This window comes from Zalophus californianus, chromosome 16 (genome assembly GCF_009762305.2).
Source record: "Zalophus californianus isolate mZalCal1 chromosome 16, mZalCal1.pri.v2, whole genome shotgun sequence".
NCBI classification, from domain to species: Eukaryota; Metazoa; Chordata; class Mammalia; order Carnivora; family Otariidae; genus Zalophus; species Zalophus californianus.
The window spans coordinates 11763963-11788921 of NC_045610.1; the positions used below are offsets into that span (position 1 = coordinate 11763963).

Genomic DNA, 24959 nt, shown 5'->3' on the forward strand with positions numbered 1-24959 from the left:
ACCTAGGTCTCCTCGTCCGTAAATGTGGGTACTGATAGCACCTTCCCCGTGCAGGGCTGAGGCAAGCACTGAATTCGAGAGCCTAGCCTGGAGTTAACTGCCATCATGATGGCATCCTGTCTGCTCTGGGCAGGTGGTCTGGGTGACTGTGGGCAGCCCGGCCTGCTCCCATGGTCCTTTCTGGTCTCCGGGGCCCAGGCTTGCCCCTCGGCTATGGGGAGAGTGGCCCCAGTCAGCCAGGGCTGCCCCTTCTCCGGTGGCTGTGGGTCCCATCTCCCTCTCAGTGTCCCCTGCCTCAGCAGCACGCACGGAGGGGCTATCAGAGATCAAGTTTCTCACCCATGCATTCATTCCTCAATGTTGGTTGTGTATCTCGGGGCCAGCCACTGTGTTGGGTGCTAGGGGCCCCCACAGTTGAGTGGGACCAGCCACATTCTCTTGTGTTCGTGGAACTCCCTGGGTCACAGGGACACAGACTTGAAGCAAAGAGCCACCCTAAGGGGGACACTGCTAGCCATGAGCAGGGCTCTGGAGGCCAGGCCCACCACAAGCCAGGTGGGCGAACAGTGCATTGGAAGACCAGAAAGGTGCCCCTGAGTAGGTGACCCTGAGCCAAGATCTGAAGGATGAGAGGGAGTGACTCAAATGAAAGAGGGAATAGTGTTCCAGGCAGGTGGAACAGCATGTGCAAAGGCCAAGTGGTGAGAGGGGCAAAGGGATGCAGAGCATGTGGAGTGAGAAGCAGCCAGGATGGCAGGAGGCACCTGCCCCATGAGACCTGGAGGCTGGGGTGGGATTTTGGTCTCTATCCCTAAAGTAGTGGGGAGCCTCGGAAGGGTTTTAGGCTGTCAGGAGTGCCAAGACCACATATGCATTTTGAAAATAACAAAACCAACACTGGCAAGTTTTACTGTGGGCCAGGCTTGGTCCAGAATGCTTTGCTCTAGTATCTCACTAGATTCGCACGATAGGTAAGGTGGGCACTGCTCTTCCCATCGGGCCGGGGCAGGAGCTGTTTAGGCAGCATGTTGGGGACAGCTGGTGGGTGAGATTGATATGGGGGCGGGGTACTTGGAGGCGCTAAGCCACGAAAAGCAGGTGGCCACAGGGAATGACACGTCCAGGGGCTCATAATTTTTTCCGTGGACGAGGCGCACAGACAAAAGGCCGGATGAGGGTTGCCGTGAGCCTCTGAGTCAAGCAGAGAGGCCTCAGGAGAAACCAACCCTGCCATTTTGCTCGCAGACTTCCAGCCTCCAGAAAGGCGAGGGAATCAATTTCTATTGTCTAGGACCTCCAGTCCGCGATGCTTCGTTATGGCGGCACGAGCAGCAAACTAATACAGATTAGTTGGCAAATCAGTGGGACGGACCCAGGAGAGAGAGCGAGAAATTGAGAGAAACAGAGGGAGGCTGAGTCATCCACACAGTGTGAAGGTGTGAAGGTCAGAGGAGGTGGCCTGGACTCGGCCTCTCCATCATGGAGGTGTGGATGAGCCCGGAGCGTTTGGAGATGAGGAGTTTCCCAGCTGGGGTTCAAGGGGAGCAGAGGTGGTTAGAAGAGCTGCCGAGGGAGCACCTGAGGCAGGCCTTGCTGTGGGGAGACCCTCCCCAACAGACGGTACAAGCCCCCCAGCCCTGCTCCTGGGGCCAGGCCAGAGGGGATCTTGAGGGCAGATGAGCTTTAGTGGGAGGGATTCTTGCCAAAGGAGGTTTCTGAAATGAGGAGGCATGGAATCTAAGCAGAAGAGGAGGGACATGGAGAGAAACAACACAGATGTGAATGAATATTCATGCCCTGGGTTCCTTTGCCCCCGAGGCAAGCTGCAGGCTGGGCCCTCTGGGAATGCAGCCCTGTGGTCTGTGGATGGGCCTGAGTGAGGGCGTGGGTATCACTGACCTTCACGATCTTCTGAGCAGGAAGGGGCTTCGGATCAGCCTGGCTGGAAGGCTCAGGGAGGGTGAGCGGTGGCAACGGGGTGGCCGTCTGGGGTGGGGCCCAACGCTTGGCACTCACCCTGGTGGGGGGGGGAGGGGCAGGGACCTCAGGGGCTCTTAGAGGGGCTTCTCCAGCCCTAAGGACACTCCTCTGCAAGCCGTCAGTTCACACTGACCTGGGTGTGCACAGCATGTGGTTCCTTCGGCTCTCACTCGGGCCCAGACAGCATAACCATGCCAGCCACCCATCGAGAAAACCAAACGTTCAACACAGAGAAGCAGATTGCCCGGATCTACGGACACACAGACCTGGCCCAGGAAACAGCCCGTCCGTGGTAGGGAACACGGTGGCCCAGTGGCTGGAGACTCTTGGCAAAGCCTGCCCCAAACCCATACTGCCTGAGGACCTCTGGCCTCATCTCCCACCCTTTCCCAGCCAGCCTGGTGCACAGAATAGGCCTGGATCTGATGCTCTGTGAACACGGGGACCTTCCCTACCTGCAAGGCAAGAAGTGGCAGTGACCATCACCCAGACGGAAACCCTTACGTGGGACCTCACGGCTGGGCCTGGTGGCCGCGGGGAGAAGGGCTGAGGTAAGCCACAGAGCACTTGCCTGTCTTGGCATCCGACCTTCACTGAGAGGGGAACTGTGTGGGCATCATGCCCATTTTATGGATGAAGAAACCGAGGCCCAGGGAGTGCCTCACTGTGAGTTAGGGGGCAAGGCCCACTGCCCTCTCCCTTCTTCCCCTCCCTGCAACCCGGGGAGAGGTACTTGTGGCAGACCCCAAGGGCCCAGGGCTGGGCTCTCCTTACCTGGGTCCCGTGGCCTGCTCCCTGCCTGCATGCCGTCTAATGGGGGTCCTGTGGCTGGCCCCAGGAGCATGGCCAGCCCAGCAGAGCCGCTCAGTGTTGCGGGGAAGGGAGGCCCAGCCCACCACGCCGACCGCCTGGGGCCCCATGTATATTTAATGATGTCTATTATTCCTGTTTTGTCTCAGGAAAGGAGCCTGAGCAGCTGACAGAGGAGCCAGGAACAGCCTGGAAAGGGGGGCAGGGGGCCTGCTCCACAGCCCAGCTGGACCGGAAGACCCCCGGGGAAGCCCTCGCCGCCTCCTGCCAGCCCAGTGCCTGGGAGCCCCATAAAACCTGTTACGATTCACTCTCAAAAGGCCCACCTCCTCCAGGAAGCCTCCCCTGTGGCTCAGAAGCCCCAGCTGGGGTTCAAATCCCAGCTCTGCACTTACAAGCTGTAGAAGCCCAGGGCAAGTTGCTGTCCCTGGAGAACAGGCTGCTGGGATGGCCCTGCACCGACCCTGGCATGCAGGGGCTCAGTGACCACCTGCTGCCACTCCTTGGCACCACACCAAGGCCCGTCCAGCCCTGCCTGCTGAGGTAACAGATGATAGATCCGGCTACTTTGCTCTCACAGGGGAGCCTCCCTGCCACCCCGAAAGCCGCAAGGGCCTTCTGAGAATTCTGCCCACCTTGGCAGCCAGGCCTGGCCTCAGGAGGTGCCACATCTGGGGCCCACGGTCCCTGGCCAACCTTCCAGGGCAGAGACCACCCTGGAGGTCCCCCATATCTCCTTTGTACCCCAGACTTGGGCCTGCTCTCCGACAGCCCAGGCTCCAGCCATCCTCGGATCACCAGGCTCGTGGCTGGCCCTGACCCAGCCTGGCAACAGAGTTCAGCAAACTGACAGAACTGTCCTCAGTCTGAACAGGGATTGTTTCCACTCTTTATTGTAGAAAGGAGAGCCAAGACCAGGGGTTGGGGAAAAAGTACAGAAACCCAACACCAAAGCCACCACTCCAGGCGTCTGTGCAGGCCCCGGGTCCCGGGGTCGGTGCTGGGCAGGGGTGGCCCTGGGAGGGGGCAGTACATTAGGACTCCTCGGGCTGAGGAGGGCATGAACTGGGGCTTAAAGCCACCATGGAGCAGCCCTAGGGCGGGGCAGAGGCCTGGGAGGCCCCCTCCCTGAGTGTCAGACAGGCTGGGAGGAGCTGAAGGCCCAAGGTGCCCCAACAGAAACTAGAGCTTCCAGGGACCCGGGCAGGCTTGGCTCTGAGCCCCAGTACTGAGCAAGCCGTCTGCGTGAGGCCCTGGCTGCAGGGCAGGTGGGCAACCTGCCTCCTCAGTGCCTGAGGGGGGGGCCAGGGGTAGGGCGCAGGCCCAGGGTTCCAAACACAGAACCCCCACCCAAGGTGCCAGTCTCACAGCAAATGCCACCAGCCCAGCCCAAGTTCCCCAACCATGTCCCTCTGCCCCAGTACACTCTTCATCATCTGCCTACCGAAGAAACTTCCAGAAACAGCAGAGACTTGAGAGACCCCGTCCTGGGGGGTATGTATTTGTATGTATTTCCTGTCTGGGCTTTGGTGTGTCCAGCTGGGTCCGACTCCCCGGGGGAGACAGGGTGGGCAGGCAGGGGGCCCCGCAGGAGGCACTACTTCTTGACAATCTGGATGACGTCTTCGTGCTCCATGGTATGGGTCAGGCCCACCCGCTGCGGGCTGTACTTGGTGCTGGTGCCCTAGGCAGGGGACAAAGGGGCCACATCAGCCTCTGTCCTGAGCAGGGCCACGCCTGGTATAGCTATTACAGGAGGAAGGTGGGTGTGGCTGTACGTAAGTTGGGGGGGGTGTGAATGCTAGGGTCTGAAGTGGGGGCCCCAGCACTGGCAGACCGCCCGCAGACAGGAGGATGTCCCCAGGGGCCTGACCATCCCCGGATCCCAAAGTGGGAGAGGTCAGCAGGGGTCAGCACGCACGCCCCTGAACTGGGACACCGCACGGAGCAGCACGAACGCCGTGCTCCTGCCCAACCCGGGGGCGATGCTGGGCATGACCCCCGCCCATCTCCGGCCCAGAGACTCACCCACACCAGCGCGTACTTGAACTGGCTGGCGAGTGATCGGTGGATGCGGTGGCACTGGAGGGTGGGAGAGAGGAACAGTGAGAGGAATCTCTACCCGAGCCTACTGAGCTTGGCCACACACCCAAGCCCCAGGCAGGTGCCAAGAAGTAGCAATTCCCCAGGCAGACGCTCAGAGCTGTGGCCTGTGAACACCACTGGCTCGATCCAGTCTCATGTTCATGGCTGCAGGCTGTTCTGATGCTCCCACTTCCAGGCTGGCCCAAAGGTTGTGGTGCCCTTTAGAAATGTTCTCGAAACCTTGGGCGCCTGGATGGCTCAGTCGTTAAGTGTCTGCCTTCGGCTCAGGTCATGATCCCGGGGTCCTGGGATCAAGTCCCACATCGGGCTCCCTGCTCCGTGGGGAGCCTGCTTCTCCCTCTGCCTGCCGCCCCCCTGCTTGTGCTCCCTCTCTCTAATAAATAAATAAAATAAAATCCTTAAAAAAAAAATGTTCTCGAAGCCTTTAGAAGAAGATCTGGCTCTGGCTGTCAGCAGCCTTCCTGCCATCCTTCGGATGGGCAGGGGTGGTTTTCGGGACACCCCACCTCAGCCTGGAGTCACACCTGGTCACCGTCCTGGCCACGGCTGGCACCTGGGGCTGCCCGCCCAGGACATCATCCAGCCCCACCTCCGGAATCCCAGGGCTCCTAAAGGAAGCTGGAAGGAGGGGGCCTTGGAGGGGCGGGCAGCTGTTCCCCCTGGGATCAGGGGGGCAGGTGCAGTGGACGGGGGCCGGAGGGAAGGCCGTGTGGTGCTGCCTCTTCCCCCAGGTGCCCGCAAGCCTTATGGGTCCTGGCCAGAGCCCCGATGCCTCGGCCCCCGCTCCTGTGCGGATGCTGAGCCTGTGAGAACATTTCCCACCTGCTCTGGGCCTCCTCTGCCTTTCTCTGCACTTGTGTCTACCAGTGGGGGACAATGGAAGGTCATCCCAGGCCATCTTTTCTACGAGGGGAGAGAGCATACCGTTTGATGACGGCGACACTTCTGCTCCCCCGTGCCCACCGCGCCTCTCACTGCTGACAGCCCTGCGAGGCCCTCGCTGCTTTGGGGGCTTATGGCCCATGACCCTTTTGGAGGCAAGGCCTTCATCAGCTCTTACTGAATGCATACCAGGGCCGAGGCTGGGTGCATTACAGAGGCCCTGGGGCTGGGGCTCAGTTACGCCCAGAAAAGGAAACTGAGGCACAGGGAGGCTGACATAGTACGGGGGAACCAGGGTATGACCCTGAGTCTGCCTGGCTCCAGTGTCTACGTGGTTCCTTTACTTTGGGCCCCTGCTGTCGGCATCCAGGCAGGCCTTCTCATATACCTTGTGGCACCTGGGACAGTTGCATGTCCCAGGAGGGAGGCACCTGTGCGGAGAGCGAGCAGGGAGGAGGTGACCACTGAAGAGCAAGCCTCTCGCGGACAGAGTCCAGGCTCTGGAGCCGGGCCCCCCAAACCCCTCCCCACCCCCCTGGGCACTTCTCACCCTTAGGTCTAACCCCTCCTGCCTCTGGCCCTCCGTGCAGCTGATGGGAAACAGCCAGCATTCCCCACATTCGCTCCTGCCTCTGGGCCTTCGTACCTGCTATTCCCCCTGCCTAGAAAACCACTCTCCTGCCATCTCCCGCTTTTCTTCCTGGAGTGGCTGAAGTCCTATGTCCTCTTGGGCAAGCAGCCAGGGAGTGAGAGGGTAGAGGAAAGTACCCACAGGGGGTGTAGCGGAAACCCACAGAGGACCAGCACATGGGGGCCCCTGTACCAACAGCTGCTCAGTCCCCGGGACACACCTCTGCCACAGGTTTTGAAACAGGCTTTCAGGGACAGGGACTCCCCCACGGAGCTCCTTATGAGTCATCTAAGGGAGGTGGCTTCTGCCGGCCATGCCGGCCTTCAAGGCCGAACCCTGCCCGTTTGTATCCGGGCCCCTAGCTGGCGGGGGTCTCAGGCTGGGCTTGCTGAATGAATGAATGCGGGAGCATAGCCTGCCGGCCAGCCCACCACCCACCCACAGGACAGATCCTGAACAGAAATGAGCTAGACGGAAAACAAAACGCCCCAAAACCAAAGCCTTAAATTGTCTGTGTGACCTGGTACACCGTCCCAGGCTCTTGGGCTATCACCTGCTCCTGCAGGGCCCATATACCTTCGTAAAAAGTGGTGCAGGGTCACATTCTGGGACAGGTGACCTTTGAGCCTGCAACAAAACTCCAGATATGGAACCCACACTCCTCTCCCTGAGCCCACAGGCTCAGCCCAGCGCCCTTCTGCCTCAGGACCTTTGCATACCTCGCTGCCCTGCGTGGGAGGGTTTCCACCACCCCTAAATCTTCACAGTCAGATCCTCCTTGGTCTACAGGCCCAATCAGGTCCCCTCCCCTGAGACCATGTGGCCTCTCTGTGTAGACTCAGGGTCACTCCCCATTCCCTTACTTTGTTGCACTCCCCCTTAGGTGTGACCTCTTAGCTCTGCCATTGGGTGTTTGGCATCTGTTGCCCCTGAAGGACCCTTTCTGGCCGGAACCGGGGCTGTGTTGTTTACTGTTAATGCTCAGTAAATGTGTGTTGAGTGCAAAAAGCATTCAGAGCCATCTGGGGCTGGGGGCGGGGGCAGGATGTGGGAGCAGGGAGGGCTGCGGCGGGGGGGGGGGCTGACTGGGGGACAGGAAGCCAGGAGGGGCCAAGGGCATGGAGGCGGCTACTCTGAGCCATAGGCCGGCACACTGGGGAAACACAACTTGGAGTTAACAATACAGAAATGAATGCCCCAGGGCGGCAGCGTGTGACAGGATGCGGACGGAAGACCACCACTGGGGTGGGCGGTACACCCCTGCCTCTGGGGGAGGCCTGGGGGCTCGCTACGCAGCTGGGAATGGTGGCCGGGAGGCGACCCCAGGTCTAATTCCAGAGCCTGCCCACAGCCACTCTGCTACCACAGCGGGTCACCCACATCAGCGAAGGGCTGGCAGAGCCTTCGGCAAAACCCCGCAGCGGGCACGGAGACCTCCCTGACCCGCCGTCTGGACGCGTCTCGGCAACTCACCACATGCTCCACGGAGGCCCCTTTCCGGAGGATGATGGCATCCGTGAAGTCTGGCCTCTCTGCAAAGGTAGAGATTGGGGGTGGGGGGACACGGAGGCAACCAGTTATGGCCCCAAACTGCCCTGTGGTTGCCTTCCACCAGGGGACAGAGGCCCTTCCAGCCCCCAGCCTTGGCTTAGCCTTCTCCTCGCCATTCGGCACACCCTCCCTACAGATCCTTGTGCGGTGTTCTGCAACCTTGACTTTAACACAGGAAATCAACAGAAATCCACGTCCACGACTCAGGCGGCCTGCAACCCCATCAGCCACGAGAGCCCTAACTAAATGCAGCCACGCAGAGTCTCTGGACAGCACTGGCAAGACGTGACAGCTGCTGGTGACAAGTCAGGGGAAGCTGCACCTCCTCCCTTGCCGACAAGGTCAAGGCCCCGCAAACTGCCAGAACTCCGCCGCAAGGTCACAGGGTGTGAGACGTGTGCCACTGGGGGTGGGTGGGGGGGGGCATGGTGAAGGCTCCTCTGTATTCACGTGCTCAAGTGCTGACCCAGGGGGCGTGGGAGGGGGGTGATCACTATAGCCCGTGGGGAACCACGGGCCGGCCTCTAGCCCGCTGCCCTGCCCCCCACAGCCCCCCCCACCCCGGGGCATCCTCAAGACCAGCAGCCCCAAAGAGCGGCATTCTGTAAAGGCTCAGCCGAGGGCTCTAGCAGCCTGGGCCCGAGGGCACTGCCAGCTCTGAGATGGCAAAAGAGCTGCGGTCTGTACGGGACAAGCTGAGCCAGGGGCACTGGGACCTCTGGGTGCCACAGGCAGAGCCTGGCAGCCCCGCAGGGACGGCGACTCAGCCCAGGGCCACCCGCCGCCGAACTCACGTCCTCTCTTCTTGGTGTAGATGCAGGTCAGGGCCAGGTACTCCCAAAGCATCTCAAGCAAGTAGTCCAGGTTCAGCTTCATGCCGCAGCTGCCAGGGAGGAAGGCGGCCAGTCAGAGCAGCCCCCACGGGCTCAGAGACAAGGGCACTGGGGCCAGTGCGGCCCATCTGGCACCCATGGGGGACCAAGCCCACAGATCTGACGGCAGCTTGACACTTCAGCTGCCCACGCCTCTGGTCACAGCCACGGTCACGCCCAGAAGAGCTCGGCTGTCTTTCCTGGGGGTCTCCGCGGTGCTCTGGACGGGGGCTTCCCTCCTGCCAGCTGCTGGGAGGAGAGCGACGGGCACAGGGCAGCCCAGTGGGGATGTCAGTGATGGCGTGGCCCCTGGCTTCATCGTTTGCGGAGGCGAGACCTTGAGCGGGTACCCTGACCTCCGCTGACACGTTGTGAGCACAGCAGGTGAAGGTGTGGTGTGGAGGTGACCTCACGCCCAGAGGACCAGCCTGTCCTCGTGCAGCCCCTGAAGGGAGTCTGGGGCGCAGCAGCAGAGGAGGAACTGAGCTGTCCTTCGGGAAGGATGCCCACTCTCTGCCGCTCTTGGCAGTAGCCGGCAATGCCCGGGAGATGGTCCAGGACCCTTCCCCACCATTTGCACCAGTCACCCCACCTAGTCCCTCAGCATCCCGCTCCCCGTAAGCCTTGTCTGAGCTGCACCGCCAGCAGAGCAGAGCCCGAGGCTGCTCCAAAGGAGGAATTTGAAGGGATGGTGACTAGTGAACAAACAGCCCTCAGCCACACTGCAGGAGGCACCCCCAGGACCCACGCGTCCAAGCAGGGCCGGAGGGGCGGGGCCAGGATGGCCCCACCCACCTGACGACTTCGGTTCCCTTTACCGTCCACGCTGCCCGCGGTGCAGGCACGGAGGACGCTGAGGACACCGGGGAAGCCGCATCTTCCAGAGGACCAGGAGCAGCTGGCTCACACTCTTGGGCTTTCTGAGGCCTGCCTTTAATTACTAGGCTCTGTAGTCTCTTAGTGATTATCAACCATCTACATTGGTGGTACTATTTCCCTTCTGTTTTTTTTTTTAAGATTTATTTATTTATTTTGAGAGCATGAGAATGAGAGAGAGAGCGAGAGAGAGTACATGAGCACGGGGAGGGTCAGAGGGAGAAGCAGGCCCCTCGCCAAGCAGGGAGCCCGATGCGGGACTCAATCCCGGGACTCCAGGATCATGACCTGAGCTGAAGGCAGTTGCTCAACCAACTGAGCCACCCAGGCGCCCCTCCCTTCTGTTTTCTTAACCAGAGCCCACTGCACATCACCCACTCTGCCCAGGCCGATCCGGGGTAGGACCAGGTCAAATCCGTTACTGAGATGGTCTCCTCTGCCCCGGGCGCACATGGGAGGCTTGCCTGGCCCAAGGTGCCCGGAAGGCCTGACGAGCTCACATACACGAAGGATTCAGGGCAGCTGAGTGCTCACCTGATGACCACACTGTTGGGCTTCCGGGCCAGGCGGTCCACTTCCTCCATTGAGATCTGGTCGATTTTGTTATAAACCTGGGATTGAGACCAGGGAGGCAGGTGTTGGGGAAGGAATGGAACAAAGTAGTGCAGGAAATGGGTCCCCAAATGCCTCGGCTTGGCCCACAGTTCCTCCCTCTGCGGGCCTCGGCGCAATGCCAATGCCAATGTCCTCCCTTCCCTGCCGCCTCAAGGATGGGGAAAGGCTGCAGGGGCCTGGGGCCGCTGTCCACGCCCAGAAGGGAAGGCTGGACTAGAGCCCCGGTGTCAAGCTAGACAGGTCTGCGAGCCTCATGCAGCCCCCAGGGGAGAGGGGAGGCGAGGGTGGAGGCAGCCCCAGGCTCTTCCTGCTCCTCTGGGAAGCCTGCCTCGCATCCGGGTCAGCCCCTGGAGAGCTTCCCTCCTGCACGCGCACCCTGGGGGCCGGCGCCACTTACATACAGGCAGGGCATGTACACCCGGTTGCCCACAATCACATCAATGAACTCGTCTGGGGAGCAGTCTTCTCGGAAGAGCACCTCCGCATTGAAGATCTCTGAGGGGCTCGGATTAAGGGCCACTTGGGCACCAGTGGCTCCTCGTGTCCCCGTGCCAGAGGGGCCGGAAGGGCCACCCAAGAAACAGTGCCACAAGGGACCTCAGAGGGCATCTGCCTTGCAGATTTTACAAGATGGTAAAGTTTGGGGAGTGCCCTCATTTTTTTCTTTTTCTCCAAAAGGAACCAGAACATGTAAAGTTTCAATCAGTGGCTTCAATCTTCACAGTTAGGCAAGAAGAAAAATGTACTTGCCAGAATTCTCAGTGGAACCCCAGGCTTCAGTGCCAAGAGCACTGTCTGCAAGCACCGGTCTAACCCACCTTCCCCCATGCAAAGCTCTCCTCTGGAGGCCACTCTGCCTCTGCTTGCATACCTGTGGTGACAGGGGCCTCACGACCTTGCAGACAGCCTGTCCCATGGTTAGTTCTTCATATGCTGAGCTCCTCTACCTCTGGGGCTCTGCCCTGTCTTCCAGGGTCCTCCAGAGACTCACCTAGGCCCCCAACGTTACTTTAGCGGTGAACAGCCAGGCCCCTGGTTCTCCCTGAGGCTTCCCCAGGCCAGGAACCCTGTCCTTGGGGGCTGTTTCCCTCACCATCTCACCTTCCTTCCAGATGTGACTGGCTACCAGTGCCTAGAACCCGGCAGGGAGTCAGGAAGGCCCTGCTGAGTACACAGCTGTGGCCCAGCCAGCCTGCAGCCTGGTGAGCACAGAGGCGAAGGGGACAGGAAGTGCCCCATGTCACCGGGCTGTAGCCTTCCTGGTAGCTGCTCGGGTGGATCCAGGGTGGCTTGGGGTGTGGTCTGTTAGCATCCTGGGCCACAAGGCCTCCTGTCTCACGTTGCCCCTCCTTTGCTGCTTTTGGAAAGGATACTGTACTCATGCAGGATCAGCTGCACCAGCTTTTCTGAGCATTGGGTCAGCGTGACCGTTGAGTTGAAGGAGATGCCACCACCTTTCTTGGGCTGGAGAAGAGAGGAAGGGAGAGCTGCTCACAAAGGGGCAGCTGCAATCATCCCAAACCTGCCCAGGCCTGGAGAGGGGCCTCACCTTGAAGTAGATGTTGGGCTTGTGCTTGTTGAGGCGGATACCCACTGATTCCAGTTCCTTCTCCAGCAGAGACCTGAGTAGAGCCCCCATGAGCCTTCACAAGTGCCCAGAGGCAGGCCGGATGGCTTCCATGATCCACAGGAAGCCCCTGCCCAGCTGGAGAGAGACCAGTGCTCTCCTACCCACCACTAGGAACCCAGAATGTTCCTTCCCAACAAGCCAAAGCTGCAGAGGGGGAGCCTCTGGACCTTCTGGCCAGTCGGAGGGGAGACTGGCCGGGTCTGCGACTGGCACACAGAAGGAGGCCCGGTGTGCCCCTTAGCCAGCAGGTCAGGGCACGAATAAAGCTGCTGCTTGAGGCTGGGCTCCCGGTGGGTTCTGGGCAGCAACTGAGGCACCTCAGCCTCGGCAGGCAGGAGCCAGAGCCAGGACGGCCTGTGCCAGCTAGGGGCTGGTGGCCGAGGCTTCTGCCACCACGGCGCAGTCCTCAGCCTCCAGACGCCTCCATGCCAGATGCGAGCCTCTCTGGGAGGATGCTCCAGGCTGACCGCACGGGTTTAGCCTGTGGACAGGCCTGCTGCTGCTCCCATGTGGGAGAGGCCCCAGCAGCCCCTGGGTCACCCATCATGAGTTCAGGGACACAGCAGATGTAGCCACAGCATCCCACGAGCCCACCCAGGGACCTCCCCAGATGTATCAGTTCGCCCCCCGCCCCCTCCCCCCCCGCTGGCACACCACCCTGCGGACCTCTGCACTTCTCCCTTGGTGGCGTCCAGCATCATGATGACGACGTCAGCCGTGCGTGCCACAGCAATCACCTGCCGGCCACGGCCTTTCCCTGGACAGGTGGAAGAGATGGGGTCACACGGGGACAGAGGCACACCCTGCGTGACACACCCACCGCCCCCAGCCCACAGGGCCCCAGGCTCCTGTCCTTAACAGCTCCACCATGGTCTCTGGCACGTGCCAGCCCTGGGCTGGGATCTCCCCGGCGCTGTTGTTTAATCCACATTCTGTTTTACTCATGGAGACTTGTGGGGAGAAGGCAATCTGACATCGCCACCCTAGGAGAAGTAACATTCTCCCCCTGCCCCTACTGTGTGGCAGGCCTCATGAACATTTCCTCGCCTAATCCTCAAAACGATCCTGTATAGGCAGCATCACCACACCCATTTTACAGATGAGAAAACCGAGACCTTGTTTAGAGACACTCAATCACTTGCCTAAGGTCACAAAGCTACCATGGTGTGAGGATTTCCACGCATCTGCCCTTTCTGGAAACGGGCGCTATAACCCACCCCCCCTCCACAGGGCTGCAGAAAGGATCACACAGGACGCCACAGGAAGAGGAGCTCTAGGAACTGCCACATAAAGATCAGACGCTGTGGTTATGAGACCACCAGAGAAGCCAGGCACCTTGCCAAGGTCACAGCACTAGGATCTAGGTAGTATAGATTTCAGCCAGGACTGGCCTCCCTCTTTTGAGAAAGAGGGGCTTGGGCCTGGTGATCTTCATGGGCCAGCTACCTCCCGACACTCCCCGCACACTGCCCCCCACCGTGGCCAGACCACCTCCAGGCCCCACGATGCTAGCGGGGACAGCAGGTTCGTGGGGGACCATCGCCACTCCCCCTGCCCCGGTCCAAGCAGGCAGGACTTTGCCCCGATGACGGTGGGGTACAGGAGGGCACAGGGCAGAGATAGCAACTGGACCCGCAGGGAGGAGGCCCTGCTGCCCGGCCATGCCGGGGCTACAGAGCCAGAGAGGCGGGCGCCGACCCCAGCTCTGCCCCTTAGTCGGTCAACAGTCGTTCAGGGCAGACCCTTTACCTATCATCCCTGACGTCCCTCCCAGCTATGAAGAGGAAATGGTGACACTCGGTAACTCACAGGGCCAGCTGAGGATTGAGACCGCGGCTAGCACACAGCCCGGCGCTTGCCAGAGAACCATCTGTTGGTTCCCATCTCTGCGAGGCTGCGGGGCGCCCCCTGCGGGCCGCCCCCAGAAGCCATGGGCATGTTCCCATCTCAGAACACACAAAACCAAAACGACAAAGGATGGGGCTCCAGGACGAGCAGCACAGCTGATAGGTGTCCGCTCCCTGCAGGCTTCCCTGCGGGGCCGCGCTGGAACCCGTGGAGTGGAAGAGCGAATTCAAACCTGTCAGGCGAGCTATGTGATCTTGGGCAAGTCATTTCACCTCGAGGGGCCTCGGTTTCCTCGGCTTTCAGATGGGGCCAGCCACGACGGTACGAGGCCGGAGCAGTGTGAGAGGCTGCGAGCCTCCCCCTACCCGTCCAAGCCCTCAGCCATGTCTGATTTTAACAGTGAGGCCAGGACACCCAACACCCTCTGGAAGGGCGGGCCGGGATGCTGAGAGCCACCCTGTCTCCCACCCTCCTGTCCCCACCTCCTACCTTGTGCTGCACCCTCGATGATCCCAGGAAGGTCCAGGAGCTGGATATTGGCTCCTTTATACTAGGATGGGGAAGAGAAGTTCAGGAGAGGAGTCCCTGCAGGAAGGGCCTGCCTGACCCCAGGAGCCCTACAACAGTCTGCCCCGCAGGGGCTGTGGGAAACCCTGGGGTCAGCCTCCGGGGCCAGGCCTAAGCCTTGTCTTCTCACCGCTCCAGCCCCGCACAGACCCTCTCCCGCGAGCTGAGGAGCCGCCGGGGAGGGGCTCTCGAGGTGTTACGATCCCACCACGGTGGGATCTTCAGTGATGCGAAGAGCACTCCACAAAAACGTCCCTGCAGCACGGAGGCTCCAGGCCCCGGGACCCCAGCTGCCCCAGGCTCTGAAGCTTCAGGGGAGCCAGGGGGATCCGGCCAGCCAGCAACAAGTGACCCAAGCTGGGGTGGCGTGGGACAGCGGAGCACGACGGGGCGCCAGGGAGAGCTGCCATGGGCCGGCCCGACTCCCAGAACCAGTCAGGCATCTCTGGGGTCTCGGCAGCCAGAATCCTGAGGTGCCAGGGCTTTGGGGCAAAGCAGCTCAGTTCAGAGCCGTCTCCCTCCGCACAGACACCCACCCGCACACCACATCCCTCCACACCACTGCAAACCCGAGCACACACCCTTCCCCCTTCTGGAATCCAGCACACCCCAACTTACTTCGATGACCCCAGGGATACATGTCAGGGTGGTGAATTCATAGGACGCAGCTTCGCTGGCTGTGGAGGTCATCAGACTCAAGAAGGTGGACTAGGAGAAAAAGGAGCTCATTGCAGTGAGGAGTCTTGTCCCAGCCTCCTGGGAGGCTGCCCACAGGCCGGGAGCCTGCCGAATGCAGGCAGCACAGACTCCTCAGCCTCAGCGTGGGGACAGAAGACAGCCGGAAACGTCACCTCTGGCCCTGCCCAGGGTGGGTGGGGCACCAGAGGGCCAGTCCCTTCCTTGGAGGCCTCAAGGCCTGTCTCAGGTGGACACAGGGAACTGGTTTCTAAATCGGGGCCCCCTCCCTAGCTCCACCAAACCCGCCAGCCACTCCTGGGCCCCAGAGAACTTCAAGCAGGCAACAGCCCATGGCACTCAGAGCAGCTGCTCACCCAGGGAGGGGTGAGATGTGCAAGGGGACAGACGTGGTCTGAGACAGAGCCAGCTGGCAGGAGAAGGTGGTGTCAGGCAGGAAGGGGTGAGCTGGGAAGGATCTGGATGGGCAAGCTCATGCCACAGTGCACTGTGGGACCACAGCCGTGGCTTGGCTGGGGGTCTGAGAGACTGGGCTCCCCCGGGCAAGAAACTTCTTCCTCCGGAGCTTCCGAGTCCTTCGTATGCACGCTAGCCATCTGCTCGGTCCCCACTGTGGGGGGCTGCGTGGAGTGAAAGGAGATGAGAAGGCACACGGTACGCCAAGCCCAGAGTGTGGCGAGACCACAGCAATGGATGCAGTGGCCCAGAGGGCTGGCAAAGCAGTGGGCAGAGCCAGAGGGGGAAGAAACCCAGCCCTAGCCTCCTGCCCCGCCCCCCGCAGCCCAGTCAGCGGGGCATCGGGAACAAACACCCTGAGATGCAATTGTGACCAGGCCGCCTGGACCCTGCCTCTCCGGCAACCAGGAAGGCTGGGGGCACCTCTCACTCAAACTCTCACACCTCGAAAGAAACACTGGCCTCAAATCCAGAAACTCTCCGCCCTGGGGGCCTCTCAGAAACCTGAGGAGAGATAAAAACCTGGTGGGGCAGAGAGGTATGGGTAGGTGGGGTGGCCCTGAGAGCACTGGCTGCCAAGACCCTGAGTGACCATTGCTGCAGGCCCAAAGGAGGAAACTCCAACCCTGTCTGGCCTCTGCAGGGGGGGAGGCCTGGCCCTCCCATGGCTGGAGGGCCCAGATCCCCAGCAGGGCGGTGGGATCTGGCCACAGGGCCAGACCCTCAAGGGCGCAACCCTTGGTAAACAAAGCACTTCTCCCAGCCTGGGCTTGGAAAAGAAGCCCTTGGCAGGTTGGAAGTAAAATCCAGAACAGGCGAAAACTGATGATGTCCATAACAACGGCCCAAGAATTAAAGCCTAAAAATAGTTACCGGTCACGCTGTGGGACAGCTCTGACCCCAACATCTTTTGCTGGTCATTTAAGGGCAGCACATATGCACTTGTCCTGCCTTTCCAGGAACTCTTTCAGGCTAACCAAAGAGCCGACACCAATGAGAGAAAGCGCTACTCCCCAGAGGAACATCAGCTAATTAGTGAAGGAGGAGGAGGAGGAGAACTGGAAAATTGACATCATACTGCAGCTAACAAAACTCCCAGGCAAGGACAATTCACTGGCGTCAAGGTCACTAAGGAGATGCTGACAGGGCCTGATTTCCACGTGCCACGGTAGCAGCACCTTGCAGCGGACTTTCCAGTTGTCTGGGCTTGGGAGGGTAGGTAGGCTAACACGACCATGCAGAAGGGAGACAGGGCATCCCTCCCCCTAAGCCATTCTGGAGATGCAAACAGCAGTCAGGGGTTCTTTGGCATGGTACAAAATGAGGTCCACTCCAGCTCCTGTGTGGAACCTGGTCCCAAGTCCTGGGTTTCTACCTGACTCTAGGCTCACAGGAATACAACGAACAGACGAACAAGCTAAAGCACACCATGAGGAAGCAAGCGGAGAGCTCCAGAGCGTGGACTTTGTTGGACCACTGTCTGGTCTCTTCAGAATTAGGATCTTGACAAAAGGGACCGTTCTAGATTAGGGCAGGCGGAGAGATGACACCTACAGGGTCCTAGACAGCCTAGACCAGCCGCAAAGGTCACTTGGGGGTGAGTGCTGAAATCAGAATGCGGTCCAGGCGTTAGATCATTCCTAAATTACTGTTCATTTTGTTTGGTGTGATAGTTTGTGGCTAAGTAGGAATATATCCTTATTTTTTAGAGATACAAGCTTAAATATTTTGGGGTGAAAGGTCCTGAAGCATGATGTAATTTATTCTCAAATGGGTCAGTCAAAACAAAAACAAAACCCCATACACCCGCACACACACAAATCTGAAGAGATGGAGCAGTATGGCAAAATCGATGGATTCAGAGAGCGAGTACACTGTACTTGTTCTTTTACCTCTTCTATGTTTGGAAGTTCTAGTATACAGAATTGGGGAAAAATGAGAAAGGGCCAAAGAGACAGAGAGGGATCTGGAAACCCTGCCAGGACTGAAGACCATGAGGGGGTTCAGCCGGCAGAGGGCACACATGGGGACGGTCCCAGCTCTCCCGAGGGGCTCCTGCAGTGCGGGCATCAGCTCCTTCTGAGCAGGAGGCCCCTGCGCTGCTCCGTGTCCAGCTTTTGTCAAGTTGAGGGGTCATAAGCACCCCGTCACTACAGGGATCTGAGCACTGGCCAGGAAGCTGCGTGTCAAACGGGCACTCAGGTCTGACGCCGAGCGCTGCAAGGTGTCGGCTGGATGAACTGTTAGCGGTCCGGAGGAGGAAGGGCCACGGAGGGCAGTGGCTCGTTTCCAGCACCTGGCGTCACTTTCGCCTCCAGCAACTTTCCCCTGCTCATCCCACCTGGCTTGGATGGTAACTAAAAGGATGTTGTGTGTCCTGAGCCCACACAGACGGAGGGCAAGGGGACAGTGCATCCAGATGGGTATTGATGATAAAAGTCCAGCTGGGGTACGAGCGCTCCCAAAGAGTTAGAAGCACCTACAAGCCACCAGGAAGGAAGCCTTCTGCGGACCCTGACGCCGAGTCTGGGGTCTTCCTCTAACCTGTCCGTGGCCCAGCTCACTGCCCGGTGCTGACACAGCGTCCCGTGAGCAGATGCTCGGAGACATTCCTAACTGTCCTCACATGGAGTCAGCTAGAGCTTCTCCGGAGGGCAAATGGCAGTGCTGCTGGGCATTTTTAAAACCCACAACCTCGAGCCCCTGGGCTGACTTGGAGGAATGCGTCCTCCAGAAACAGCAGCTCCAGAACGGGCGATCGGCACGGGAGGGAAGGAGCAGACGGCTGATGACACTAGGACCACAGTGGGGGCTTCTAGGCAGGCATTACGAGGTGAGGGAACTCTAATGTATGAATGGGACAGACAGCCATGGAGAAGTAAACGTGCCAGTGGCCAGCGTAGCTATAATCCCACCTTCACTGTGTGTGTGTGTAAATAGAGAGCAGACTGATCCCCACCTCCTGTGATACACACACCCCTTATCCAGGCAAAGGGGAAAATAAAACCAGGGGCGCCTGGGTGGCTCAGTCAGTTAAGCGTCTGCCTTCGGCTCAGGTCATGATCCCAGGGTCCTGGGATCAAGCCCCACATTGGGCTCCCTGCTCAGCGGAGAGCCTGCTTCTCCCTCTCCCTCTGCTTGTTGCTCCCCCTGCTTGTGCTCTCTATCTCTCTCTCTGTCAAATAAAGAAATAAAATCTTAAAAATAAACAAAATAAATAAAAATAAAACCAAACCTGTACAAAACACAGCTATACCGCTCGGCCAACAATAAGCGCTCAAGAGGTGGTGGCTGCTACCAACTTCCCCTCACGCGTGGCCCAGAGTAATGGGCTTGACACGTTTTAGTTGAACTGGTTTAAAAGCTGCTCCACCAGCACCTGTCCAGGCCACCTGGTCATTGCTCCCTCAGCCTGTATCTGAGCAGCCTCTTCACTGGACAGAACTATCTTGGTCTCTGCCGTACCACCTGCGCCCGGCCCAGAGCCTGGCACAGGGTACGCACTCAGTAAACATTCGTACGTGATGGATGGGTCCGAGACTGAGTGGCAACACCTCTCCCCCACAGAGACAACGATGGTTGCCAAGGCAGGATGATAAAGGGGTGGGACCCGATCCTGGGGGAGGTTGGGTCTCCTCGGAGCCTGGAGCTAATTCAGAAAAGTAGCAAGAGGTGGCACTGGACAGTCGTGTTTGGAAGACAACCTGCTTCCTCCCCAGGGCCCATGCTGACCATCACTGACCTTACCCACAGAGGGAAATCCAATCAGTGCCACGCGGGCGTCACCCGACTTCATGACATCGAAACCCTCTCCTTTGGATGAGGCCGATTTGGACGGTTCCAGAAGCTGGGCCCGATACTTGGCAAGTTTTGCTTTCAGCAGGCCCAGGTGATACTCGGTGGCTACAGGACGTAAAGCAAGACGGAAGGTAAGTATCCAGGGTTTCCAAGCCCCATGGGTCAGGTGCGCCCCCACATACAACCAAATGCTGGCTGCAAACATCAGAACCAGATCAGGGAAGAAAACACCCCCCTGCTTAGAAGGTCCCCTTAGCCTCTCACTTCATTTAGGATAGAAGGTAGTCTCCTTATTGAGACTGTGCGATCCGAGGTCAGTGGTTCTCAACGGGGGGCGGGGGGGGGGGGCAGCGCAGCACCACTCCCTGGGGGATTCTGGGGGATGTTTTCTGTTGTCTGTGTGATGGCGAAGTCCCCATTGGCATTTATCAGGCAGGGACCAGGAAAGCCCACAGCCCTACAAAGTGTGAGTCAGTGAGGCACAACCATCAGCCCTCCTACGTTCCATATGACTTTTCACAGCCCTAAGACATCTGCAGAGGGAAAACCTGGGTTAGCATCACTGGAGCCTAGAGCCTCATTCTGTTTCACATAGAAACACAGGGCACTTTTTTTTTTTTTTTTTTTACAATGTCAATACACACTGAAATTTCCAGGAATGCAACTTCCGTGCATGTTAAGGAAAGATTCTAGCATGTGTTGTTGGAAACTTTACCTAGAGGTGCTCACCAGCTTGGGATCCCAGGCTATCACCAGTGATGCCTCTTGTAGGGTGCCTGAGTCACCAACACATCACACTGTGCGTGGGGCTGCCACATACCCAGTGATGCCACCGAGAGGTGCAACCATCTCACGCCCTCATTGTAACATCGCTGCAACCTGGCCATGCCCCAACATTTAAATATTGAAAAAAACACTATTTTAATTAAACTTTCTTTTTTCTCCTCCTTTGTATTCTGATTAGGGCATGGCATTGATTTTTCTCAAATTCTGTGTGTATAAAAGTTACGCTGTCGAAAGGGAGCTGCATTTCATGACAGTAAAGGGAGGTGTTACAAAATCTTCGCCACAAGAGCGGGCTGGGGCTAGGTAACCTGGTCCCTTGCTACTTCTCCGACATCTCCTTCTGCTCTGTTATGTACTACATTCCAGCCACAGTGGCTTTCTTGTTTCTTCAGGACAAGCTGCCACCATTCGTGCCCCAGGACCTTTGCATTTGCTATTCTTTCCGTTGCAACCTTATCTTCCCAGGGCTGGCTCCTTCTCAACATTCGAGGCTCAGCTCAAATGGCATCTCTTCAAAGAGGCCTCCCCTACCCAGCCGGAGGGGGCTGTGGGCAATGTCACGCCAAGGGAAGAACCAGGGCTGGAATCCCACCCGGCCATTCCTGGGCGTAACTTTGGAAAAATTATGTAATCTTCTTGTATATCAGTTTCTTAATCTGCAAAGCAGGGATGTTACCAGGAGAAACCACTCCACTGGATTTTCCTAAGGCTTACAGGAAGCACTAAGAACAATGACTAGCACACGGTAAGCACCCAATAACTGTTGGTTATTATTACGATCTACGGTAACCCCCACCCTTCCTCTTGGCTTCATGATCCTGTTTATTGTCTTCATGGCTTTGATCACCACTTGAAACTATCTTGTTTCTTTACTTCCCTCACTCAAATGGGGCAGGATCCCGGCTTCTGGTGGCACAGGGCAAGTACTCAGGAAATGTCTACCAAGTGAAGGAGTGAACTGATGGCAGTGACAAGTGGTCAAGAATGGGTTCAGCAAGCGTCAGGTTCATCTGATCTTTCCTGTCATCCCAGCTCGTAAGATTCTGAGCACCTCTGAAGGGAAGGACTAGGTCTTAATCCTTACATCATCTTTACATCCCCTCTTCTACCACTGCCAAAGGCTCCCTGCTACTCTCCTCAATCCTTGTAGATGATACTCCACAGGGCAGCCAGTGGGAACTTTTATTTTTTATTTTTTTTAAAGATTTTATTTATTTATTTGACAGAGATAGAGAGAGCACAAATAGGCAGAGAGGCAGGCAGAGGGAGAGAGAGAAGCAGGCTCTCCACTGAGCAGGGAGCCTGATGCGGGACTCGATCCCAGGACCCTGGGATCATGACCTGAGCTGAAGGCAGATGCTTAACCAACTGAGCCACCCAGGCGCCCAGGGGGAACTTTTAAAACAGAAATCAGAGGATGCCTGGGTGGCTCAGTCAGTTAAGCGGCTGCCTTCGGCTCAGGTCATGATCCCAGGATCTGGGATCAAGCCCCACGTCGGGCTCCCAGCTCGGTGGGGAGTCTGCTTCTCCCTCTTCCTGCCACTCCCCCTGCTTGTCCTCTCTCTCAAATAAGTAAATAAATAAAACAAAACAGAAATCAGACTATGTCTCTCCCCTGCTTAACACCCTCCACTAACTCCCACTGCCTGAGAACACAACTGCCACCTTCCCGTGACCTACAAGGCCCTCCATGATTGGCTCTTTCCTTTGCCATCACTGCACTCCAGCCCCAGACCTTCAGATCCCTGAACAAGCCAAGTCTGTTCCTGCCTCAGCGACGTCCCTTCCTCTGCCAGGTACAGTCTTGCCCCAGATCTTTGCATGGCTGGTTCCTTCTCATTCTGGTCTCAGCTCAGATGTCCCCACCTCATGGAGGTCTTCTCTACCTTATCATTCTACCTTAGTAGGCCCAGGTACCACCCCCCCACACTCTTGTTAGATCAACCTCATTTGTCTTCACAGCATTTATGGCTGGCTGAAACGATCTTGTTTATTTGGTTATTCGTTTAAAGACTATCCACTAGAAGGTCAGCTCCACGAGGGGAAGGATGTGCCTGCTGTCTCATGCCTAGAACATAGTAAGGGCTTGGGGAAGATTCACATAATGAATGAATGAATGAATGAGGTCCCCCAACTTCTCAGCCTCTAGAACTAAACAAGAGCCAAGGAAGGACAGACACTGAGACTAGCTACCTAGTATTCCCCGCTTCCTGCCTCTGCAACCCCACAGCAGGACTGCTTAGGCAACCGGCCTCACCCACCCGGGCCAATTACATCCCCCATTACTCCAGACCCTCCTTCTGATCTAGATTGTTCTAGATCTAGAACTGCCCCATAAACACACCACGCTCACCCAGACTGCCATGCTTTTGCCTCAGCAGTGCCCCTCACCGGGGGTGTCCTCCCCTTAACCAGTTCAAGTCCCACCTCCTCCTGGAAGCCTTCCTGGGTGTCATCATTTGTTTCTCCCCACTGCTCTTCTCCTGTGAGCTCCTCCAGCCCTTACAATCTGAACTCCAAATTTGATCCTTTATTATGTGCTATCTAAGCTGTGGGGGGGGGTACTTTTTTTTTTTAAGATTTTATTTATTTGACATAGAGAGACACAGCGAGAGAGGGAACACAAACAGGGAGAGCAGGAGAGGGAGAAGCAGCCTTCCCGCCGAGCAGGGAGCCTGACCCGGGGGCTCGATCCCAGGACTCTGGGATCCTGACCTGAGCCAAGGTAGATGCTTAACAACTGAGCCGCCCAGGCGCCCGGGGTTGGGGGGGGGGTTACTTTAAATACAGAGTGCTTACCATGTGCCTAGTACTTTGCACACACTATCTAGTTTAATTTAGCTGTGAGCTAAGATGAGATGGGGATTATGATCCCCATTTGCAGATGAGGACACTGAGGCTCAAAGAGGCGAAGTGACTTTCCAAGCTTTCACAGCAGGTACGGGTGGCGCTGGAGTTCAAACCCAGGCCCGCCAGGCTCGAGTCTTGATGGCCTCCGTTCCCGAGATGCTGGGTGAGGCTATACCCGTGAAAGGTCTCCTCCTGGGCTTTCCAGCACAAAAGGGGACCCGGGTTTGAAGCCCGACCATGCCTCTCTCTGGGTCACACGCTGGCTGCGCGCTGCGATTTCTCTATCGGGCACCTGGTCTGGCACCGAGCCGATCTCACAGCGACCGTCTGCAATCAGACCAGCGCGCTGGTACCAGGATCCCGCCTGGTCCTGCCTGCCTCCAGCGCGCTGCGAGACCTGGTCACGTCTCTGGCACTTCTCTGCTGCCTTCGAGCCCGATCCGCTCTATCGCTGGAGTTGTTCCCCCATTTTACAGACAGGAAAACTGAGGCGGGCAGAAAGGAAGGCCCCGCCGGGCCGGCCCTCACCCTTGTTCTTCTGCGTCCGAGCGATCTCCTTCTCGATCTCGGAGATCTTCTCCAGGATCCCCATGGTGGCGGCTGAACCCGGAGCACCGACAGACACTGCAGCGGCACCGGGAATTCCGCCCTCTCGGCGGCGGCAGAACTGCGTGCGCCCGGAAGCTCACGGAGAACAGCGTCCTCGTGCGCCCGGCGCTCCGGGATTCAGAGTCCGGACGGACGACGTCGAGCTGAGTGCCAGACACTATTGGTTCCGCCCGCTGGGCCGACGGGGCTGGGCCTCCCCCCGCCCCTCCCCGCTCTGGGCCGGGGCGGGGCCAGGATGGGCGGGACCGGGGCTGTGCCAGGATGGGCGGGGCCGGGGCGGGGCCATGCTGTACCCACCAGGGCGGAGCTGGGCCTGAGCTGAGCTTGGGAGACCCAGAGGGAATCCTGGGCAATGAACCCTGAACTTCGGGTTCCAAGCGCAGCTGACTCTGCAGGTGTCAAGAAGAGCTGAGTTGAAAGCCTGGTGGCTCTTATTTTGTGCAGAGGTTGAAAGCGGATCTCCATTACCGCATGGACGAAGTGTTCCAACTTAGCCTTACCACCTGCCGTCAGATGCCTCCTGATATGATGCATTATAAAGTAGACAGCATCTCCTACTGGAATTCTTGCCCCAAAATACTGTATCTGTGTTTAGACACGAGGAAACATCAGACAAATCTAGAAAGTGGTACATTTTATAAGTGGCCTGGACTCTTCACAATTGCCAAGGATGGGAAGGTGCGTTGGGAGGTGAGGCAGTGGGACTGTTCTAGATAAAAAGGTATTAAATATAATGTGTGGACTTCGCCTAGAATCTGGTTAACATTTTAAAAGCAGCTATAAAAAGACGTTCTTAAGACAACTGAGGAAAATTTGACTTTGGATAGGATATTAGATATTACCACATCATTGCTAGTTTTCTTGGGTGTGATTATGTAGGAGAATGTCTTTCATTCTCAGCGGATGTACCCGGTGGCATTTAGGGATTGTCTTAGTCTGCTTAGGCTGCCATAACAAAATACCACACACTGGATGGCTTGAACAACAGAACTTCGTTTTCTCACGTCTCTGGAGGCTGGAAGTCTGAGGTCAGGGGCCAGTATGGTTGGGTTCTTGGTGAGAGCCCTATTCCTGGATTGCAGACAGTTGCCTTCTCTCTGTGTCCTTACATGGCCTTTACTCAGTGCATGTACACAGAGAAAGAGAGAGAGAGCTCTCTGGTGTTTGTTCTTTTTTTTTTTTTTAATTTTTATTTATTTATTAGAGAGAGAGCAAGAGAGAGTATGAGTAGGGGGAGAGGGAGATGGAGAGAGAGAGGCAGAATTCCCCGCCTAGCAGGGATCCCCACGTGGGGCTCAGTCCCTGGATCCTGGGACTATGACCTGAACTGAAGGCAGCCGCTTAACAGACTGAGCCACTCAGGCGCCCCTCTGGTGTCTGTTCTTATAAGAGCACT

At 57.9% G+C, this 24959-nt stretch overlaps 1 protein-coding gene across 1 annotated transcript; it reads right to left on the reverse strand.

Moving 5' to 3' along the window:
- Window positions 1–4262: 4262 nt before the first annotated feature.
- Window positions 4263–23662, reverse strand: DRG2 (developmentally regulated GTP binding protein 2). Its single transcript, XM_027568109.2, has 13 exons — window positions 23483–23662; window positions 19263–19423; window positions 14987–15076; window positions 14291–14351; window positions 12620–12710; window positions 11873–11945; window positions 11697–11787; window positions 10721–10818; window positions 10243–10319; window positions 8755–8843; window positions 7883–7941; window positions 4819–4872; window positions 4263–4474 (listed from the first exon to the last, which is right to left on the reverse strand). Exons 1-13 carry the CDS (start codon window positions 23544–23546, stop codon window positions 4388–4390), a joined length of 1095 nt encoding a protein of 364 aa, XP_027423910.1. The 5' UTR covers window positions 23547–23662; the 3' UTR covers window positions 4263–4387.
- Window positions 23663–24959: the final 1297 nt, after the last annotated feature.